The sequence below is a fragment of the Dipodomys merriami genome, unplaced genomic scaffold (assembly GCF_024711535.1).
Source record: "Dipodomys merriami isolate MVZ:Mamm:240054 unplaced genomic scaffold, mDipMer1.0.p SCAF_1, whole genome shotgun sequence".
NCBI lineage: Eukaryota > Metazoa > Chordata > Mammalia > Rodentia > Heteromyidae > Dipodomys > Dipodomys merriami.
In genome coordinates this window covers 20,094,230-20,116,649 of record NW_027202270.1, presented here as the reverse complement: position 1 = coordinate 20,116,649, position 22,420 = coordinate 20,094,230, and the positions used below count along the sequence as shown (strand labels likewise).

At 38.1% G+C, this 22,420-nt stretch overlaps 1 protein-coding gene across 2 annotated transcripts in view; it reads right to left on the bottom strand.

Annotated features, from left to right (window-relative positions):
- Positions 1–22,420, bottom strand: part of Abca12 (ATP binding cassette subfamily A member 12) — a 179,343-nt gene that overhangs the window by 111,854 nt on the left and 45,069 nt on the right. For both annotated transcript variants that reach the window (XM_070027397.1, XM_070027486.1), the window contains exons 3-5: positions 11,987–12,140; positions 2,823–2,914; positions 881–978 (exon numbers count right to left, since the gene is read on the bottom strand). In XM_070027397.1, coding sequence (XP_069883498.1) covers positions 881–978; positions 2,823–2,914; positions 11,987–12,140 — 344 coding nt within the window. The remainder of the gene's footprint in view (positions 1–880; positions 979–2,822; positions 2,915–11,986; positions 12,141–22,420) is intronic.

Here is a 22,420-nt window from a genome sequence, read left to right as displayed (position 1 = left end):
CCTAGCTACTAAGGAGGCTAAGATGTGAGGATTTCGGCTCAAAACCGGCCTGAGCCTGGGCAGGAAAGTCCATGAGACTCTTATCTCCAATAAACCACAAGAAAACCAGAAGTGGCACTGTGGCTCAAGTGGCAGAGTGATAGCCCTGAGCTGAAGAGCTGAGGGACAGGGTCCAGGCCCAGAGTTCAAGCCCCATGATGGACAAAGAAAAAGAAATAGCAAGGAAAAGGTGTTACAGTTAACAGAAAGGCACCTGTTCTGCTCAAATATGCTCATGTTTAATTTCTTAACTTCCCTGTTTACAATACACATACACACATACTTTACAGGCTGCTGCTGTATATCCTTTATAAAACTATGTTTATCATATTGCAATCTGGGAAATCATAAAATGAATGATCTCCAGTAAACAGAAAAGTCCATAGGCAAGCTCTCTAAAATATGCGAAGGGAAAAGATTTTTTTTCTACTGGGGGGGGGGGAATTTTTCCAGTCTTAATTTGTCCAAGGACATTATTTAATATGGATGAGGTAGAACATTTAAAGAGTGTTAAAGTTTCACTTCTCTCTCTCTCCCTGCTTCAAAAAGTTGAAAAATTGCACATAATGTCACCTTATTTCTTGCTAAATAAAAACGAAGTTCAATTAAGGGACTTACCAGGGCAGTAAATAAATGCCCAAGGACTTAAAGAATTCACGAAGTCTTTGAATTAAGCAGTGATTGAAGAGTCCTTTAGAAAAGAATCTGTCTGAGATAGGACTTAAATGGGACAGGTGCTCCAAACCACTTCCTCTATAGATAACAGATTCCCTCTGTTAACCTAATATGCATTTCTTCAACCTGTTCATTATCAGTCTATTGCAAAATTAAGTGAAGTTACCTTTTCCAAACCAAGAATCCGTGTAAGTAGTTCACTGCCATTAAAAGTTCCTGTTGCAGTACTTTCCAAATCAGAACTTGGACCAGGAAATACTGTGGCTGCAGTACAATAAATAATACATCAGAATTCTAAACATACATACCCCAAATGGGCAGGATCATATAAGAACCATTAGGTAGCCTTTGTTACTTCATATACCCTATAACAAAAATGTACCCAAATAGTTGTGGTCCATTCCTATTCCTCCCTGCCCCCCCCAGTTAATATTATTGTTTTCACTCCCATTTGTGTCATTATACTTCATCATCAAGATTATTTTCCAATAAACTGAATCATTCCTTGCAGGCCTAGAGAATTTGAGGTGTCTCCACCACCAGCTCTATGCATAGATCCATCATATCCAACATCTGTTCAAAAGATCTGCCAATGCACATCTGGTGATAATGGTCTTTCTTTTTAATTATCCAATTGGGATGCTGAAATCTGCTTAGGATCATAAATTCTCCCTTCCCCAAAGTGTTTTCTGAGTGATATTTCAGATCAAATAAATGGATGAAGCAATTAGTTCATACAACCATATATTCTAATTAAGTGATTCCCCAAGTGGCCTCATCTAGTACTGTTTATAATGTGATAGAGCTTTCTGAGCATGGAGCGGTAGATAGAAGTATACATTCAGAACTACATCGTGGCTCTCCAAGAAAACTATTATGCTTCTTTTTATTAATTTTATACACAAGTATGCATCATCCTCATAATAAAGAATTGTAGTACACGAAGATAAGAGTAACTGATCTTCAGTAAGGCGTAGGCTACATTTTAAGGGTTATAGTGTGGATTCACTGATTCTTCTAGACCATCACAAGACATTTGTGACATGATTGACCAGGGGTAGAAAGATAATCTGTGGCCATCAACAAAAGCAATGCTTACTAAGACCATGGCTATAGTTCTACTATGCCATAACCCACTCAGCCACAATCACTCATAACAGAATGTTCACTTCTCAAAACCGCTCACTGCTGGGCTCTTACTATATTAACTTGGGACTTGTTGAAATGTGGCTTATCCACTTGTATTGGAATATTACTTAATATCCTAGTATCTGAAATATTCCATGACATTTTAAAAGATGATACTTCCCCCTCCCCCAGAGCGCCAACCATATTCCAAAAGACAAGAATCTATTTTATTCAGCAGTTGATCTTCAGCCCTGCGGATAGCGCGGTACATGATAGCAGACTCCTAATAGAGATTTTTCACATAGATGTAAATTGTGCTGTTGGTTGAGAGTTTTGGGTTCTTCTCTAGATGCATTCATATCACATGGCTGTAAGGCTTGTAAATGTGTTTTGGAGGAGAAACTCAAGATGTTTTGTGCATGCAAGTTGGACGGCTACTAGCCTAGATGTGAATCTAAATTCAGACCCACTCTGAAGACTGAAAGTGAGAGCTAGGTGGGGGAAAGAAGTGTATCATTCAAAAAGTCTTGGCTGGGCAATAATCTGATAACTGTAACTCTGTGTGACTATGGACACAGCACTGAACTTGGTTTGGCCTTGTATTATTCACCTGTAAAATAGAAAATTGGAGCTACTTTTAAGATACTTTCAATATTTTTTATGACTGAATTTTTTTGGCCATCCAGCATTGTGCAATTTCAGGCAATTAAAAAATCTAGAGTCAATTCTGGGATAGAGTGCAATTGTGAACTCTTTTGCTCCTATAAAGTATTTTAGTAAGAATTCAATTTCTAGTTACCCTGCAGAGTTTTGCATAATTAGATCACCGCACTCAGGCAACTATGAGGAATATTTAGACCTCTTCAGACTATCCTAAATGTTGCATCTTTACTTGAAAGTCTAAAGTAGAAACCTTTGAGAGATTAGACTTACTGGCTTTTTTTCAAAACCTGTTCAAAACCTTATAGAAGAATGCTTACCCAGCGATGTGTGTCTTCTTTCTGGAAGTGGGGTGCTCTGGTGTGATAAATCGCTGTCCTTCTCCAGCTTGGATGACTTTTTCTGAATCTTACTAGAGAAAAAAAAAAGGCAAAAACTCTATAACTTCACCCACATTAATTTCAGTTAGCTAAAGTAATGTATTAGGTGGCAGACTCCAGAGCTCTCTAAGGACTTGGAAATTTTTCATCTGCGCTCTAGTATAGCAAAGGAATTACTCACTATAAACCAATGAATATATAAAGTCTCCTACCTGGTAAGTTTTTATTCAGAAATGATGGTCTCATTTGTTTTTTAATCATATAGAAAGGAAATTTCTGAAAATTAGACCTAAAGTTGCTTATTATTATTATTATTATTATTATTATTATTATTATTATTATTATTATTATTATTATTTCTTCAAAATGTTGAGGAATCCTCAATGAGATGAAAATTGAGAATGGGTTAGAGACAGGCCAAAGTGTCATTTCTTGTCAATCACAAAAGGAAAACACGTTTCTCACTGAAAATGGTACATGGCATTCTGATGATTTTCATAGTTACCTAGTACTTGTAAGGTAAAAACTCAAGGAAGACATAAAAGAGCAAACGTTTATTGAGTATCTAGGACGGTCCAGGAACCATGATTAGTGATATCATAGGTGGCATGGCAGCAGTAGAAAGGAAGAAGATTAAAACAGATGGTCAATGTACCACATGTATAAAGCAACAATACACACCATGGTACCAAGATGCCCTGGGCAGTATAATCACAATGGATTGGGGGAGAAAAATATTTACTATATTACTTCCCACAATTTACTAATCATCTGTATTTTAAAATCATCATGTTAAAAACTTCTATATTACTATATTATTATTTCCATATATTATACTATCCTATACTATATTACCTCTCACAATTTATTAACCATCTCTATTGTAAAACCATCATATTTAAGGAATAATTTCCTATCAAGTTGATATTATTAAAATGGAGATAATTATATTTCCTTGAAAATTGGATGCACCCAAGACTAAGTGCCTAAAATCAACGTGTGTAACTACACAAATTTAGTCAGTATGAATATCTGAGTGTAGATAATTACTAGAGTTCTGGAAAGTTGGTGGGTTTTGTGCACCTGTTTGTAAAAATCATAATTAAGATACATAAAGATGACAAGAAGTTCTATTTACCACTGTGGTTCAATGCAACTTCTGCTTTAGAAACAAGATCTTTGTGCTTTATAATTGGAAAAAAAATATGTTTACTGGGTTTTCCCCTCTCCATGTATTCTTTTCTTATGAAAAAAAATGATAGGAAGAAGTAATATTCGTTTCCATTCCCTAGTGTTTTTCCAATATTCTCCTTAAAATGTACAGGTTGCTCTGAAAGTCCTGCATTCTTAATGTACTTTTGAATTATTCATGACCGTGACTGTATTCCCCTAAATCTTTTTACATTCCTTATGCTGGCTCTGTGGATGGGAAAACCATTCAGATAAAATAAGAACTGACCTGAACCTTCTCCCTTCTCTGAAAAGGAAGTTTGAGAAAGTTTGAGAAACTTGGGTTGACTTTTCTTTTCCTTGACACTTTTCCCCCACCAGTTCAGGTAGTGATGGTGTAAGGAAGGCAACCGAATGTCAATACATTTTGAAAACAAAGTGAAAAAGCAAACAAACCTTACCTTCATAAAAATTTCACTTTCCCAGGGACAGTAAGAAAAAACAAAGGGAGAATGACAAAGATCAAAATATCAATGAAGGAACACGAGAAGAAAGACTGAATAATAAATCGGAATGGGGAAGGAAAATGTAAGACAGGAAGAAGGGGGACATTGAAAACAAAACAAAAATGTGCTATTGGTTGGAAAGAAAAAGGCTGCATGTGCTCCTTTGAAGACACTCTCCCTACCTTCCCGCCTACATCAATCAACCTCCTCTTATCAGAAGTCATTAAACATCTAAATAGGATGGTGGATGGCTCAGCAGTAAAGCCTGTGACCAAGACAAGGACTCATGAGGCTACCTTTGTAGGTGGACCTCCTAGTAACAAGCTGTCCACATCCTTTAAGTGGAAATGAGAGTTGAGATATCATCTGTGCTTTGCTTTTCCTCTTTCCTAAAAATTTCCCCAATCTCCTTATGCATTTAGAAGGCTTGATATAATGGCAGGCCTCCACTCCAGTTGGGTATAAAACCTGTTTGCTTTAAATAAAATAAAACCCACAATGTAAATCCATAACAGAGAACATGTGTAAAGAGGTGAATCAACACTATAAGTTGAAATGCAAATGAATTCCCACAAAGATAATTAATTCTATTGTCTCTCCTTTTAGAGTTACTACAAGAGAGCAAAAAGGAAGCCAGTCCTGTTGAGTGTATGATGGTGTTTTCTGGGCTTTCTAATGAGTGTGATCATGCTGACAAAGCACTGCATAAACAAGTCATACTTCTGTTATTTAGTACGATCACTAAGTATACATTTATTTACTTCCATAGGTAACTTCTCTCACAAGTTCTTTATTCTAAGCTGTGACATCCTGAGAGTGGGCACTGTCAAATGAAATCTTTAAATTCTCATCTTCCAGCACAGTACTAAACTATACTATCTGATTGATGTCTGGCTAAAGGAAAGAGCCGATATTGCTGAGATGTGAGCAAAAGAACTTTGGAGTTGAAAAATGCCTTTTAGAATTTCAGCTCAATCTCCTCCTAAACCATTCTCTACCTCATGTGCACATTGTAACGTTGCTCTGTCTGTAGCATGAGATGTGTAAACCCAGGGTCTGTGTGGGTCCTGTCTCTAATGGAAATCAGCTTTTTGCCAACATCCTCACAAAAGAAGATAGTTTACAAATACCAAGTGATAGATCACATATTTTGTAGACTTGGAATGTGAAAACATCACCCAGGGGTTTGTAACCGCATCTTCACTTTATAGGTTTATTGCATTTCATTACGTTTTTATGAAAGCAATTTCCTATTTGTAGTGATAACCAATCTTCCCCTTCTTATCCTGAAAGATTCTTGAGTCTACAGTGCAGTGTCCTGACAGATGGTCGGATAGTGAGCACATGACAAGCACTGAGTACTTGATAATAAGTAATGTCACTTGGAGCAACATATAGCTGAGGAAGCATCTTTATAAAATGTCCTTAGCTAGACTCTGAAAGTATCCTTGAAAAAGAGAATAGCCAGGGTATACGCTTACATCGCTTCACTCACTAACTCACCAACACTTATTCAGTTCCCACTGCAATGGGAAAACCAAATGAGAAAGCCAGGGACTGACAACAAAATATTAAGGGTGAGATCAATCTCACCCAATTTATCACTCTCTCATCATCATCTTGACCCCTTTCTTAGAACCATTTCAAAGATTTCAATGTTCTATTTTTATATATGCCCATTCAAAGTGCATCAAACATATTCGTACTCATTAACATTCTCAATTTGTCCTCACCCACGCAGAACCTGGTATCTATTCATGAACAGAGCCTGTTAGGTTTGCTTGATATTCAGTGTGTGTGTGTGTGTGTGTGTGTGTGTGTGTGTGTGTGTGTGTGTGTGTGTTGTGTGTGTGTGTGTGTGTGTGTGTGTGTGGTGTATATTAAGTATACTTGAACATATTGTATTTTAATAAGAATAACTCCTCTATTCCTCTCCTCTCTATTTCTCCATTCCCTCTACCCTTATTGTTTAATAGCTCTTGGTGAGATTCCTTATGCAATCTTCATATATGTACGTAGTGTTCTTTGCTATTATTCTCCCTTCAGTATACTTGTTCCCTCTTGCTCCTCTCTCTTCTTCCCCGTCTCATAGTTAAAAATCATTATATATAATAAAATTGTTATATAATAACATTATGACATATGTGTGTACATATGACATATTCACAGTACTTTTATAAATATGTATCTCTTTCAGGTTGAGATTCCACAACTTTTATTGGAATGAGCAGAACGCACAGTTCCATGGAGTTTGCTAAGGATTTCTCTTCCAAGATGGTGGAAACATAAACTCTTCCTCCGTGGCTATCATTGGGCTCCATTTGGAGTGGAATACTGAAAGAAAAGTATCTTGTGCTTCAGAATTGTACTATGCTCTGAGGAAAACTAAGCCCAAAATAGATGTGACTTCTCAGACATCTACTAACATTTGCATCTGGGAGATGTCACATTTATATGTGTCATGGTAGTGGTAGAATTTATGCCCTTATCCTGGGCGTCAAGTATTTCCTGTGAGCGGGAAAGACTACCTGTCTCAGGGTATATCTGTGTGCACTGTGGCACATTTTGTCTATAAAAAGAACTCCTATGAGGAAAGAGACATACGGCAAAGAAAATTCTGGAAAGAAAAATCTGACATTTGTTTTTTTTGTCGCTACGGTTCAGTTAAATTTTACACGTATTTTTTTTCACTTTTCCTTGGCATTATAATTATACATAGCAGCATCTGGAAAGAAGAGGTAAAGAAAATGGAAAGAAGGGAATGTTCTTGGCCACTATTGCTCTCAGTCCCACATAGCATTCATCATTGACTTTTAACTACCAATGGGATTGAGGAGAGTGTTCGGTCATCAAGGCACTCTCGGTGATTGGATGCAGTCATCCTGTCTATCCTCAAGCAGAAGTCATCTGCAGGACAACTTGAATTGTTTTAATTATCTCCTTGTATTTCATCTTGACCTTCCATCTCCAAGGGTCATCGTGATTTAGCTACACACCCCACTTTTTTTCATTTTCAAAACCTATCTGTCTTCTAAGATATCCCAGTTACAATCAAGAATTAGAAATAGCTTGTCCTTCTACATTCTTATGAAGGGCTTTGGAGTTATAATATGTACTGAGATTAAGCACATTTCTAAAAACTTTTAAAGGCACTCTATGGGTAGGTGAAGAAATGTTTTTCGGGTAGATGTGTATCAGAAGCATGTGGGGCGGGAAAAGGAGATAGCATGACTGTGACAGATTACATTCTACCAGCCATGAAACAGGCAGCTTCACTTGGCAACACTGCAAGAAAATCTGTCATTTCTTTAGGACAGAAGCAAAGCTACCTGCCAAGTTCTCTATGCAGACTGTATAGGTGCCTCCTTCTGTTTTTTTCTTTCACTAAGTCCTGAGATTCTTCTTTATGGCATATCATAGATACATCTTCGCCTAATCTGGTCATTACATCCTATCTGTCCTTAATGACCATACTCCTGTTTTCCTTGTCTTGTTCCTCTTCCTCCTTTCCCTCTTTCTCCTTTTTCTTCTGCTGTGTTGAACCCAGGGCCTTGCATGTGCTGGGCATGCACTGATCTACATGTTCATCCCCTGATTACAGCCTAAAAGACCTCTGGGAGAATTCTCCCATCATCTCGTCTCCCAATCCTACTTCTGCTCCAATATTAAACCTGCCGGTAAGATCCATATTACTCAGGCACAGACAATGTCTTATGGAACCTGTGAAACTATTTGTGTCCAATGTTTTGATCACAGTGAGAACTAAACAAATACTCATCATGCCTACCATTTATATGCAGTGATTTAATTCCCCCCTCTCACTTCCCTCCCCCCCATTAGGTTGTGAATTCTCATGGGGTAAGGAATGTGCCTTATTCATTTTGGTGTCTACAATGGCTCACATCGCAATAGTCTCCATGCGTGTACATTGTATGCGCTCTATGTATTCTTAATAAATGACTGAATAATTTGGCTTACAAGGCAGTTAAAACAATCTCCCAGGTGGTCTTGGCTATGAGAATTTTAACCTTTCTCCTTTTTTTTGCACTAATGCTAGTCTCATTTAGAACAAGACAGCCTTACATTCAAATGAAGTGATTCCATATCCACTTGGTTTGTATTTCCAATATTAGCTTTAAGTCCATTTCTAAAGTAATCTATAATGTTTCAATATTAACAAAATATCTTTGGCACTTTTAAATTGTTCATGAAAAAAATTGGATGAGCTTTTATTTATAGGTCTGTAGGAGGAATCCAATGGTAGAAGAGGTATGAATTTAGAAACCATGGGTCATGAGTAACTGTCAACAGGAAACAAATCCACTGAGACCATCCCTCGCCCCCAGGATCTGTAGGAATGCAGAATCACTCCTCTCTATAATGACCCTCTGAGCTCCAGGGGATGATCTCTGTTCTTTGCCAACTGTGTGAGCAATGGCACAGGTAGAGGCCCCTACAGTCTGATATATTCTGAGAGGCATTCCAAGGGAGGGAGGATGAGGCTAACTTTGTGATGTCAGACCATCCATTGAGCAGAAGAGCAAGAAAACTGTAAATGTTATCATTTCTTTTTGTTTTTTTTTCAGACAGCTAGTTAGAGTTGATGTTGAGTTCAGGGTTGGACTTTTTTTAAGTCCCTTATTCTGAAAGTAATGCCTAGTGAAGTATGAATTTAATAACAGAAGGTTGGTGGCAAAAACAAACTCACATCAAAACACTTGGCAACTGGCCAGCAAGTAGTAACTGCTATATGAGCATTTCATTCAGAAAAGCATCCTAGTAAGGGAAACATGGAAGGCTCTTTTGATGAGACCAAAGGTGGTGTTTTGTTTCCTGACTGGCAAAACAGAAAAGGAAGACTTTTCTCTCTCAGTAAGGCTATGTTGTTGAATCTTCCTTCACCAAAACATAGCAAATTAGTAGCATAGTTTACCCAGTAATCATGTGCCAGTTCCATTGCACAGTTATATAAAGCACAAAACTTAATAGCATGTGGGAGATATCATTAATATGATTTTATTATTGTATATAATTTTCTAAATTAAGCTCCAATTAGTAGTTCAGAAAATTATTGAATATGCAGCAATATATACCCCAAGCTAGACAAACCACCGATAGGTTACAATGTAGCTAAGAAAAGCATGCATAGCCATCTATCAGTTTGCCCAACTCTGTTTTGTTCTATATATATCATATAGAAAAACTACACCTTTCAGGGGAGTAGATTTGCATAATTCTCAGATATGTTAACAATTTCCTTCTAGTGAAGCCTTCCTTGGTGAAATAGTGGCAGAGACAGGGCATGGAGGGAATATATAAAGAAGAAAGCCCCAAATGGAATCCAAATTGTAAATTATATAAATTAATATTTTCTTTATCTCTTTGAATGTCTGGTTCACAAAATGTCTGTTCCAACAAAGGAGGAAGTATCAATGCCTGACAAGAAGTGTACTCATTACCTTACTGATGTAACTGTAACCTCTCTATATAGCACCTTTACAAGAAAATAAAATTTTAAAAAATGTCAGTTCCAAGTAAACCTCTTCATAACATTTTTCTTGTTACCACTGCTGAACCTCTCTCTCTCTCTTTCTCTCTCTCTCTCTCTCTCTGTCTGTCTATCTGTCTCTCTCTGTTTCTCTGTCGTTTAGCTATCCTCTGGAGATTATTCTTTTGTCCTGGCTATTATTGGTTTAATATTTTTTTCACCTGATAGAACACTGGCATAAATCATGGTTAATCTAGCACTCACGTAGGGACACAGACCAACAGGTCTGGATCACCAGGCAATGCCATTCTTCCCTTTATCTCACCATTACACCATTGTACAATAGTGGACAAAGTCTCTAAAGATTGCTTTGGTCTCCATACAGAAATGCACAGTAGTACTCATTGTATGTAAGCATACATAAGCACCTAGTAACCATATGTCATAGCTTGCTTAAAACTTCCTAATAGTTTCTCAAAATACAAATCCTTTACTTTTCCTTTAATGGTTGATTCTGTATGCTCTACCTCCTATAATCCTTTTCAACATGGCCCAGGCACTTTTACCATCTTTCATTGTGTTTCAGTCATAGTAGCTGACTTTCTGCTCTCAGTGTTCAAGATTTCCTCACCTCAATTCTCCACCTGCAGCATTCTTCTCCAGATATTCACACACTACTACTCATCTTTGTTGGTCAGAGATCTTCCCTTGCCACTCTATTAAATACCTATCTTTCAACTTCTACCTCTTAAACTACTTTATCTTCTCACAAGTATGCTTATGATCATGTTATTATGCTAATTATTTGGTTATTCACTTTCCTGCTTCCTTCCTTGCAACAGAATGCAAGTAACAGAAGAGAGAGACTTTGTTTTTCATTTCTGTATCACAGTATGAGGAATGTTGCTTGGTACTTACAAGTATAGGAGTCTTTATTTCTTGAATAAGTTAATAAGTGAATAAATGAACATCAGAGTTGCTTATTAAGACAACAAACCCAGTGTGAATTAGCAACTCAACATTTATGTATCCCAAGGTGTTTCCTATGACAGTTCTTGACATGTTTATATTTCATGCTAAACAGGTGATCTCCTTTAAAATATCACCCATAGTACTTGGTGAGCAAAGTCATCCTAAATGATGTGAAAGGCAAAGTTGTGCTATAGCCCAAGAAATTTAATATTCAGATTTGGAAACCAAATATCTCTGGTTATGCATGAACACAACCTTTTCTTGAGAGATGTTTTAAAATAAAACTCTCTAACAGAGTTATCTCACAGTTGAATCAAAATTACAATATTCTTCTCAGTTCTGTGGACAGGTAGGCTCATGGGAATGATTTTACATTTAGAATTCCAGGAAGAAATATTGAGGTTGTAAATGGTCAGGTTGTAAATGATCTGAATTCCCTATCTTCATTTTTCAGCCGCTTCTCACACCATAAAACAGAACACACATTAACCCCATTAAATGTCTATTGTCTAATTATCCATTTTTTCAACTTTATTACCTTGAATTTTGAGACCCTTCAAATTTCCTGTTTGCACTACTTGATTTTTACTGTATCTAGAAGGGTAAAATAGAGTAATATAAACACCTCAGTCTTTGTGGACATGGCATCTCTGATACTGATGTCATGCTGGTGACTGAGTCTCAGAGCAATGGGTCATCAACATGGTGTGACAGTGCAGAAGAAGAATTGCCTTGGCCACTTGTCTGTCTTAAAAAGCAAAATTTGACCAATTCAAGCAAAAGACCATCTCACAGAATCTTAGTGATTTCAACTTGTACTCGCCTTGTTCATTCGTGTTTATACCATCACACGTGTGTACACAGCGATTACAGTTGTGACTTTTTACAGCATAGTTATAGTGGTGGTCATAAGGAAAGTAGACTTCATCCCTCAGCAAAACCCAGTACACGTGAGAAGAGTCTCTTACCTGTCTTTAAATAGTGCCTCATTAACCCCTTTTCTCCGAAGCAGATCCAGCGGCCTGTAGGGTGTGTCTTTGCATTTAGAGTCTGTGTCACAAAGCAGTGTTTGCAAGAATGGGAAGAATCCAGTGCTAGGAAGATTCCGAGGTGCAAGGTAACCTGAAATTAAAATAATAATAATAATTACATCATTGGGGCTGGGAAGGTGGCTCAGTGGTAGAGTGCTTGTCTTGAATGTATGAGGCCCTGGGTTCGATTCCTCAGCACCACATAAGCAGAAAAAGCTGGAAGTGGTGTTGTGGCTCAAGTGGCAGAGCACTAGCCTTGAGCTGAAGAGCTGAGGGACAGTGCCCAGGTCCAAAGTTCAGGCACCATGACTGGCAAAAAAAAAAAATAATAATAATAATTACATCATTATGGAATACTTGCCTAGGGAGTGAAAGAAATGTAGCAATAATTCCATTTTGTGAAATTATCTTTTGGAAAAGACAAAAGCCTTCAAACTAGCCCCACTTCTCCAACTAACATTTCCCATGGGGTAGGAGTAGACCCAAAGGGTGCTTGATTCAACTTGATTCTTATAGATTTGCTAGAATGAAGTAAAACATTTTAAAATGCCTCTTGCCTGTGAATTCCTTTTTCCAGAGATTTATTATCAAGAAATATCTAAAGGATGTTTCAAAAATGTTTGGTATTGGGCTGGGAAGATAGCTCAGTGGTAGAGTGCTTGTCTTACATGCATGTGGCCCTGGGTTCGATTCCTCAGCACGACATAAGCAAAAAAAAAAAGCCAGAAGTGGTGCTGTGGCTCAAGTGGTAGAGCGCTAGCCTTGAGCTGAAGAGCTGAAAGACAGCACCCAGGCCCAGAATTCAGGCCCACGACTGGACCCCCCCCCCCAAAAAAAATGATTGGTAGAACCTAAAATCATAGTAATGATATGATATGATTGTCAAAAGGGAAGTGGGTGGGGGAGGGGAACAAGCAGGTAGAAGGGGAAAAAAAGCAGGTGATACAGGTAGTAGCAAGTGTATTACGGAAGTCTATTATGAACATGCATGAAAATGGCATAATGAAACCCACTGAAAAGTTATTCAAAAGAAGGGAGAAGATAAGAGAGTGGTTAAGAAAGAGGAACATAGGTGGTATGAATTTGATCAAAGTACATTATATGTGAATTGCAAATATCACAATGCAGCCCCTTTGTACAATTAATTTATGCTAATAAAAACTTGAAAAAGAACATTTAAAAAAATAAGTTGTCATGTGTTCCAATGAAGAAAACACCATGGCAGCCATTAAAAATGTCAACTTGTGTGGAGACACACATCCTTAAGGAGAATAAACTAGAAAAAAACAATTTTAAAACAAGATGAGGGGTATGGAATTTTGTACCTGTGTTTTATTTTTTCTTAACATATATTTTTTATTGTAAAGATACTGTACAGAGGGGTTACAATTACAAGAGCAAGGTAATGAGTCCATTTCCTATCCAGCATTGTTACCACCTCCTTTATTTTTCCCTTACCATCCCTTTTCTCCCCACCTCCCCAACTTCCTCTCCTCTCCTCTCTCCCACCGCTTCCTTCCTCCCCTCCCCCTGCCCTGCAAAGTTGTAAAGTTCATTTCAACATACTGTCTTGTACATCTCATTGTTACAATTGGTCATCCTGTATCCTTATTTCAGAATTTTGTTATTTCCCTCCTCTTCCCCAAATTAGAAAAATGTATCTACAAGATGCAGGACACCAGAATCAAATACAGTGACAAGGATTGTACCATGGGGAAAGAACATACAAAGAACAAAAATTCACATAGTGCATTAAAAAGAACAGCAACAAAGATGAAACCTCTTGTGTCTCTATCTTGGGGTTCATTAGATGGTCATATGTACATAGGTTTTACCTCTTCTCCTGTCCTAGACATATACTAGTTATTGCAGATAAGGAAAACCATGGGAGCTATATTTCTTTGTCTGGCTTACTTCACTTAATATATATTTCCAAGTCTTTCCATTTCCTAACAAATGGGGTGGTGTCATTCTTTCTGATGGAGGCATAGAATTCACATTCACACACACACACACACACACACACACACACATACACACACACCACATTTTCTCAATGCATTCATCTACTGAGAAGCATCTGGGTTGGTTCCATATCTTAGCTATGGTAAATAATGCTGCAGTAAACATAGTTATGCTTGTAGCCTTAGTATGGCCTTGTTTGTGATCATTTGGGTAAATGCCTACAAGTAGGATTTCTGGGTCATAGGGAAGCTCTATGTGGAGTCATTTGAGGAATCTCCACACTGCTTTCCAAAGTGGTTGAACAAGTTTACATTCCCACCAACAATGCAGTAGGGTACCCTTTTGGCCACATCCCCTCCAGCATCTGTTGTTATTAGAGTTCTTGATTTTAGCCATTCTAACTGGGGTGAGGTAGAATCTCAATGTTCTATTGATTTGCATTTCTTTTATGGCCAGAGTAGTTGAGCATTTCTTCATGTGTCTATTGGCCACTCTTATTTCCTCTTCAGAGAAGTCTCTCTTTAAGTCTTTAGCCTACTTATTCTTTTTTTTTTTTTTTTTTTTTTTTTGTCGGTAGTAGGGCTTGAACTTTGGGCCTGGGCACTGTCCCTGCACTTTTCAGCTCAAGGTGAGCGCTCTACCTCTTGAGCCACAGCGCCACTTTGCCATACAGAAGCTCTGCAGTTTCATGCAATTCCATTTGTCCAAACTTTCTTTGATTTGTTGTGTTTCTGGGTCTTTATTAAGAAAATTTCGGCCTGTGCCAAGGAACCCTAGAGTTTCTCCTATTCCTTTCTGTAATGTTTTCAGGGTGTCTGCTTTGACTTTGAGGTCTTTGATCTATTTGGAGTTGATTCTGGTGCAGTGTGATATATGGGGATCTAGCTTTAGTTTTCTACAGGTGTTTAACCAATTTTGCCAGCACCATTTACTGAAGAAGCTGTCTTTCTTCCCCAAATTAGAAAAACGTCTATACAAGATGCAGGACACCAGAATCAAATACAGTGACAAGGATCATACCATGGGGAAAGAACATACAAAGAACAAAGATTCACATAGTGCATTAAAAAGAACAGCAACAAAGATAAAACCTCTTGTGTCTCTATCTTGGGGTTCATTTCTCTTAGCATCAAGTTAGATGGTCATATGTTCATAGTTTTTACCTCTTCTGCTTGTCCCAGACAATAAGCTCCCTTATTGAAGATTATATGGCTATTGGTCTGTGGGTTCATTTCTGGATCTTCAATTCTATTCCATTGGTCCTCAGGACTGTTCTTGTACTAGTACCAAGCTGTTTTCATCAGTACCAAACTTCAAACTCTACTACAAACCATAGTACCTGTGACTTTAGAATTTAGAAAAGCTGGGCAGGCGGATCACAAATCCAGGGCCAGCCTTGGCTACATCACAGATATTTATCTCAAAAACCAATCAACCAACCAACAGAGCAGTCCTAACCTTTGGAAATATACATAGACGCATCATATACACAAATACACATGTTCTAAAATCCTGAGCAGCAATACAACATTTTTAATGATGTTTTTGAATGTATGTTTTGAATGTATGCTAATTTCTCTTTATAATGTACATGTCTGCTTTTGTAATCAAAGTGAGTTCAAATCCAGGCATTTCTTCAGATAGTAGGAAATATATTACTTGCTTCCCAGATTTTTGGCTAAGTATAGAAAATTTTAATCCTTTTAAGATTTAAAATGTTAATTACATGTACAACGTTTTCCCCCTACCATACTAACAGTAGTAAGTTTGTAGGTTTCCCCAAAATTATTCATAGGAAACAAGCATTACAATGGTAAGGGATTCATCATTTTTAACACTTGCTTTATATAATTGATGATGACAAACTGTGAGATGGAAAGCTTTTCAGGATTAAGTTTGATACTAAAACATCAGATTCCTCCCTTTGGGAAAACATGCAGATAATGTAGTCTTTTTATTTTATTTTTTTATTATTCTTAAGTATCCTTAAGTTATACAAAGGGGTTTTAATTCAACATGTCAGTTTTTGTTTTGTTTTGTTTTGTTTTGTTTTTGGTCGTGGGGCTTGAACTCGGGCTTGGGCTCTGTCCCTCAGCTTTTCGGCTCAAGGCTAGCACTCTACCATTTGAGCCATAGCACCACTTCCGGTTTTCTGGTGGTTTATTGGAGATAAGAGTCTGGTGGACTTTCCTGCCCAGGCTGGCTTTGAACTGTGATCCTCAGATCTCAGCCTCCGGAGTAACTAGGATGACAGGCGTGAGCCACCAGCTCCCGGCTTCAACATGTCAGTTAGATAAGAACAATTTATCTTGATCACTGTCACACCTTTTATCATTCTCCCTTAATGTCCCAACCCCTCTATCCTTTCAATTAACTTAGTTCCATTTGGACATGTATACAGAGAACTTTCAAGTAAGTGGAGGAACAGAAGGAAATTTCCATCTGAAGACTAATAAGCCAAACTTTGATTTCCTCATGAATCTGTCAATACAGGTCTACTTTTCCATTTAAAGGAAAAGAAGAAAGGTTTTAAATAATGTTAAGTGCAACAATGCTCTGCACTAAGACAAATCAATATAGAGGAAAAATAATAAATAGAAAATCCACCTAAATAACTTAAATAGAGGCCTGTGTAAAGAAAGAAAGCCAGAAATAAAAGGAGAGAAGGCCACAGGAAATTTGGTCAGAAGGAAAGAGAACAAAAAGGGAGGTTGTAGAAAAAGCAACCTTGTCATCCTTAAAGATAGGAGGGGTGGAGGTTGATGAGCCAAAAGCCAAGCAATGCAGGCAACCTGTAGAGGCTAGGAAGAAAGGGCAAGAAAACAGATCCGACTCCCTACAGTCTAAAAGATACAAGGGCCCTTCTAATGTTTGATCTTCATCCCAGTAAGATTAGGTTCCAGTACTGTAAAGTAATAAAAAATCCTGCCATTAGTACGTGGCAAATTCTTGTAGAAGCCATGGGAAAATAAAAATTAATACCTGTATGAATTCAAGTTTTGAAAACTCAGTAGAGTTAGGAAAAAGCTTAAGCCCACAAAACTATTCACTAGGACCTTCTAAGCAGCCCTTATTTCTGTTTTTTTTTTTTTGGGGGGGGGAGGTCCAGTCATGGGGCCTGAACTCTGGGCCTGGGTGCTGTCCCTTAGCTCTTCAGCTCAAGTCTAGCACTCTACCACTTGAGCCACTCTACCACAGCGCCACTTCCGGCTTTTTTTCCCTGCTTATGTGGTGCTGAGGAATCGAACCCAGGGCCTTAAGCATGCAAGGCGAGCGCTCTACCACTGAGCCACCTTCCCAGCCCCAGCCCTTATTTCTGACACCAGAAAAACTGATGCCTCTCTTTACACCAAACCCAAGTAAAAACTGCAGTGAACCAACAATTCCCATCTATAGTTTCCTGGTAGGGCAGTTTCCCTGAAAAAAACAAGAGAGGAACAGTCAAATTGCCTGCTAGTTTTTCACACCATCCCTCAATAGCAAACTTCTGCCACGGTGCACCTCATGAAGGGAGGACCTTTAAAAGTCTGGGAAGGAAGTGGAAGTTCTACTTCAGCTGTTATCTACCCTCTTACACAGATCCCAGCTGACATCCCTCACTCAGGAGATGGATGTGCAAACAGACTTGTCCTTTCTCCCTCTCAGACACCCACAGTGGAGCCAATGAATGGGAAGTAGATGACAACAGGATCAGAGAACCAAGTGACCTCTCTGGCCTGTACCACTTATTTGTCTGACAATGTGGATGCCAAAGCAGAGCTAAAAGCAATAGGAACTCAAGAAAATCTATACTGTCACATGAAGAGAAGGAGGAAGAAAGGGAAGAAAATGTAATGATAAGAATAGCCGGGAGAAGTTGATGGTTAGTCTCCGATTTTGTCTTTCCTGGCATTGAATGCAAATTGTAAATTACATGAAGGGAGAATCCGAAGGAATTTCAACCCACAATATTCTTTGATGTGGTACTGGTAGAAGAAAAACTGACTTAAAAATTATTAATTTTTTATTAGCTTTAAGTAGTTGTACAAAAGGGATTCAATTCACTGTGTTAAATTATTAGGACACTGCCTCTTGAAAACCGTATTTTTAAAAGAAAATTTAATCACAGGGTTTCTTTAAAAATGAGTTCCTTGGGTGCTTGAAAGTACAAATGTGGATACTTTGCATAAGTTTTTGATAACAGATTTGTAACTTATAATAGGATTGTGCCAATGAGGAATCGTTCAAGTGTGCACCAATTTTGGTTTCCACAGTGCCTTGCAGCGTGTGCATTCTGCATGATTTGCTTGGGAAGCTCCATCTTGCAAAGGTTGTGCATTCATCAAGATGAGAAGGCTTGCTGCAGCAACAACACCAATTTAGGAGCATCTTCTGAATCCCATGTATTATGCTAGACCAGTGATATACACTTACAACATCCATCCTTCTCTGACACTCACAATCTACGTTCTCATATGCATCAACCTTTCACAAACTCTGAAAATCTTCTAGAACTAACAATTACATCGAGATAAGCTTTACCATGGCTCTCTTGGGAAAACAAATGGATTTTTCCATCTTCTACCCATTGTGGTTATGTATGAAGGATGTAATCCACCAGAGCCATGGAAGGGTCAAGCTATCATGTGTTTCAAAGTTGCTCGTTTTCACATGAATTTACTCTATGCTGAAGGTGTTTTATCTTCTCAAATGCAAAGATACAGGAAAAAAAAAAAAAGAAACTTCTCTTCTAGACATAGGCATAGAGAATGCAAAGCACAGGTTACAATGGGAGAACCATGTTTCTAGCGAGAGCACAGATATACACAAACAAATAGATGAACACCATGACTGTATGAAACACGTACAAAAGATTTAACACGGATCTCAAGGTTAAAGGATAAAGACCTTTTACCATTAGTCTCTAGGATCTCCTATCCAGGACAACATTATGCAAAAGCTACCGCCAAATTAATGGAGGTCAAATTCAGAAGACTCCAACATAGCTGGAAAGTGGGGTGAAGTGGATGGCAAGCAAACTTCGAACAGTCCACTGCTGTTTGTGCTGTTATTGTTTGCAGGACAATTATAAAGAACCACCAATTAACTAAGCCTTAAACAAGATCAGATTTATTTTTTCATTAATGAAAGAATGAAACCAAGATTATAACAAGATCTTTATTTGTTCAGAGCATTAATAGTATTACACAATATTAAAAAACAGCTCCCGTGTGTGGTCTGTGGATGAACAACATCAGCATCACTTCTAAACTTATTTAAAAAAATAATAAAATTCCAAGACTAGGCTATAGCTCTGAATGCACAGGAGGCCCTGGTTCAGCTCTAACCACTGGGGGGCGAATGGAGGAGGAAAGTTCCATTTGCTCCCTTGAGTTCCTGACTAGGAGGTCCTTAATCAGGAAGTCTAGGAGTGTGGTCCCATCTGCAGTTTAACAGCCATTCGAGGTATTTTGGATGTATAGTAACAGTTGGAGAACCACTGAATTCGCCCACAAACCTCATGAGAGTTGGATACCATTTTAAGCTTATATGCTATACTATCTCATCACAATTACTTAATTCTGCAATTGTAGCAACAATCAGTGAACCTCATTGCATTCCAGTAAAACTTTATTTCTACAAGTGGTTTTTTTCTTTCTTGCTATTGCTTCTAATGTAATTATAAGGTACCACATGATTATTTTTTGCTTTGTATGTCCCTCCCCTACGGTATAAGTATAACCCCTGTTTTCACTGTATTTGATGTTGGTGTAATCTGGGGAGGAGAAAGGAAAAAACAAATTGTTTAAACGGGGATACAGGTGGACCCATTGCAACAATGAGATGTACAAGACGCTAGTCAAAAACTAACTTTACAATTTAGGTGGGGTGGGGGAGGAGTGTAGTTGTGGAGGTGGAAGAGAAGGGATGGTAGGGGAAAAACAAAGGAGGAGGCAACAATGATTGATAAGAAATGTACTCATTTCCTCGCTCAGGTAACTGTAACCACTCCTCTGAACAGTTGGCTGGATTTGGCCCATGGCCTGAGAAGTTTCCTGTCTCTAAGAAGATTATCTTTCCTAATGTTCCTCCTCCTCTCTTTCTCATGTTCATTTCTTACTTTCCTTTTCTCCTTCAACATTCTTTTCCCCTTCCCTCATTTAATTTAACCCACTTTATATTCTTTTATATTTCTTTTTCCCTTAATTTCTTTCCATTCACTACCTCTGCATTGTACTTGATTTTTAAATTCTTTTCTCTTTTCCTCCTCCCCTTCTCTTTTCTTTCTCCACATTCTCTCTCTACGCATAGTCAAGAATGCAGCTTTCCATTACAGGATGGAATAGGAGAAACCCTAGGTCTCCTTGGCACAAGCCGAAATTTTCTTAATAGAGACCCAGAAACACAACAAATCAAAGAAAGGTTGGATAAATGGGATTGCATGAAATTTCAGAGCAAGGACATAGCTAACAAGATCAATAGAAAACCCACCAAATTGGGAGAAGATCTTCACTAGCCATACAACAGACAAGGGTCTCATATCTAAAATATACTTAGAACTCAAAAAATTAAATCCTCCAACAACAAATCTTCAAAGAAACAACTGCCCAATAAATAAGTGGGCTAAAGAGTTAAAGAGAAACTTCTCTGAAGAGGGAAGAAGGATGGCCAATAGACACATGAAGAAATGCTCAACCTCCCTAGCCATAAAAGAAATGCAAATCAAAACAACATGGAGATACTACCTCACCCCAGTTAGAATGGCTAAAATCAAGAACTCTAATAACAACAGATGTTGGAGGGGATGTGGACAGAAGGGAATCTTACTGCATTGTTGGTGGGAGTGTAAACTTGTCCAACCACTTTGGAAAGTAGTATGGAGGTTCCTCAAAAGACTCCACATAGAGCTCCCCTATGACCCAGCAATCCTACTTTTGGGCATTTACCCAAATGATCACAAACAAGACCACACTAAAGCTACCAGCACGACTATGTTTATTGCAACATTATTTACTATAGCTAAGATATGGAACCAACCCAGATGCCCCTCAGTAGATGAATGGATCAAGAAAATGTGGTGTCTATACACAATGGAATTCTATGCCTCCATCAGAAAGAATGGCATTGCCCCATTTGTTAGGAAATGGAAAGGCTTGGAAAAAATTATATTAAGTAAAGTAAGCCAGGCCCAAAGAAACATAGGTCCCATGGTTTCCCTTATTTGCAATATCTAGTATATGTCTGAGTCAAGCAGAAAAGGTCAGATAAGGTGATGTTAGGGAAATGAACCCTAAGATATGTATTCAAATGTTTTTTTTTCTTTCATGCGATTGTTTCTAACACATTTATAAGATGATTTCTTTGTTGCTTTGTATGTCCCTCCCCCACAGTATAACCCCTGCTTTCATTGTATTTGATGTCCGTATAATTTGTGGAGGGGAAGGGGAAAAGCAAATCGTTTAAATAGGGATACAGGTGGACCCATTGCAACAATGAGATGTACAAGTCGTTATGTTGAAAACGAACTTTACATCTTTGGTGGGGGGCGGGGTGTGGAGGTGAGGGGGGGGCGAGGGGGAGGATGGGAAGGGATGGGAAGGGGAAACAAAGGAGGAGGCTACAATGCTTGATAAGAAATGTACTCATTATTTTGCCCATGTAATTGTAACCCCTCTGTACAGTATTTTCACAATAAAAATAAATAAATAAATAAAATTAAAAAAATAAAAAATAAAAAGAATGCACTTTTCTCCCCACATCTTCTCTTACTATTTCATTTTTATTTTTTCACTCTAGTAATTTTTTATTGGCTTCCATAATAAATTTGGGAGCATCCTGCACACTGGTATATGGGCTAGCAAAGTGCTATTTCTATTTAGTATATTATTAAAGAAAGAAATATCACCGTCTCTTTAGTAATGAAGCTCCTACCATTTGACATCATTAGGCTCAGGAAGTGTTCTGTTGGCTGCCTTGCTGACATTTGAAGATATTGTAGCAATAGAAGAATTGGAGAATTTCCACTGTGTTTCTTTGATTTTTTTTTTTCAAAACAGGTCAAAACCCAATGTAGGTGGTACTTTCGTGTTTCCAGGTGAGAGGAATTCAGTTTGTAACTCCAAGAAAGAAATGAATGATACGTTTTGGAAAGGAAATTCTAACAATATGTGGAAATGCATATCAAGGCCATTATAATTGTCTCAACCTTTTGGACATAGGGTCACATTGATAGAAGAGGAGTGAAGCAGAAGCACAAATGCTGTTAACATCACAAGCATTTAACACCAGGACCAGAGTAAATGATACAAGGAAAGCCAAAACCATCAACTGCATAGGCTCTCCTCCACTCCAGTGCCTCTGACAAAGGCCTCCAGCAACTACTCTGTCCACAGTGACCTTAGCCTAGGGTTAAAACTGGTATGACTT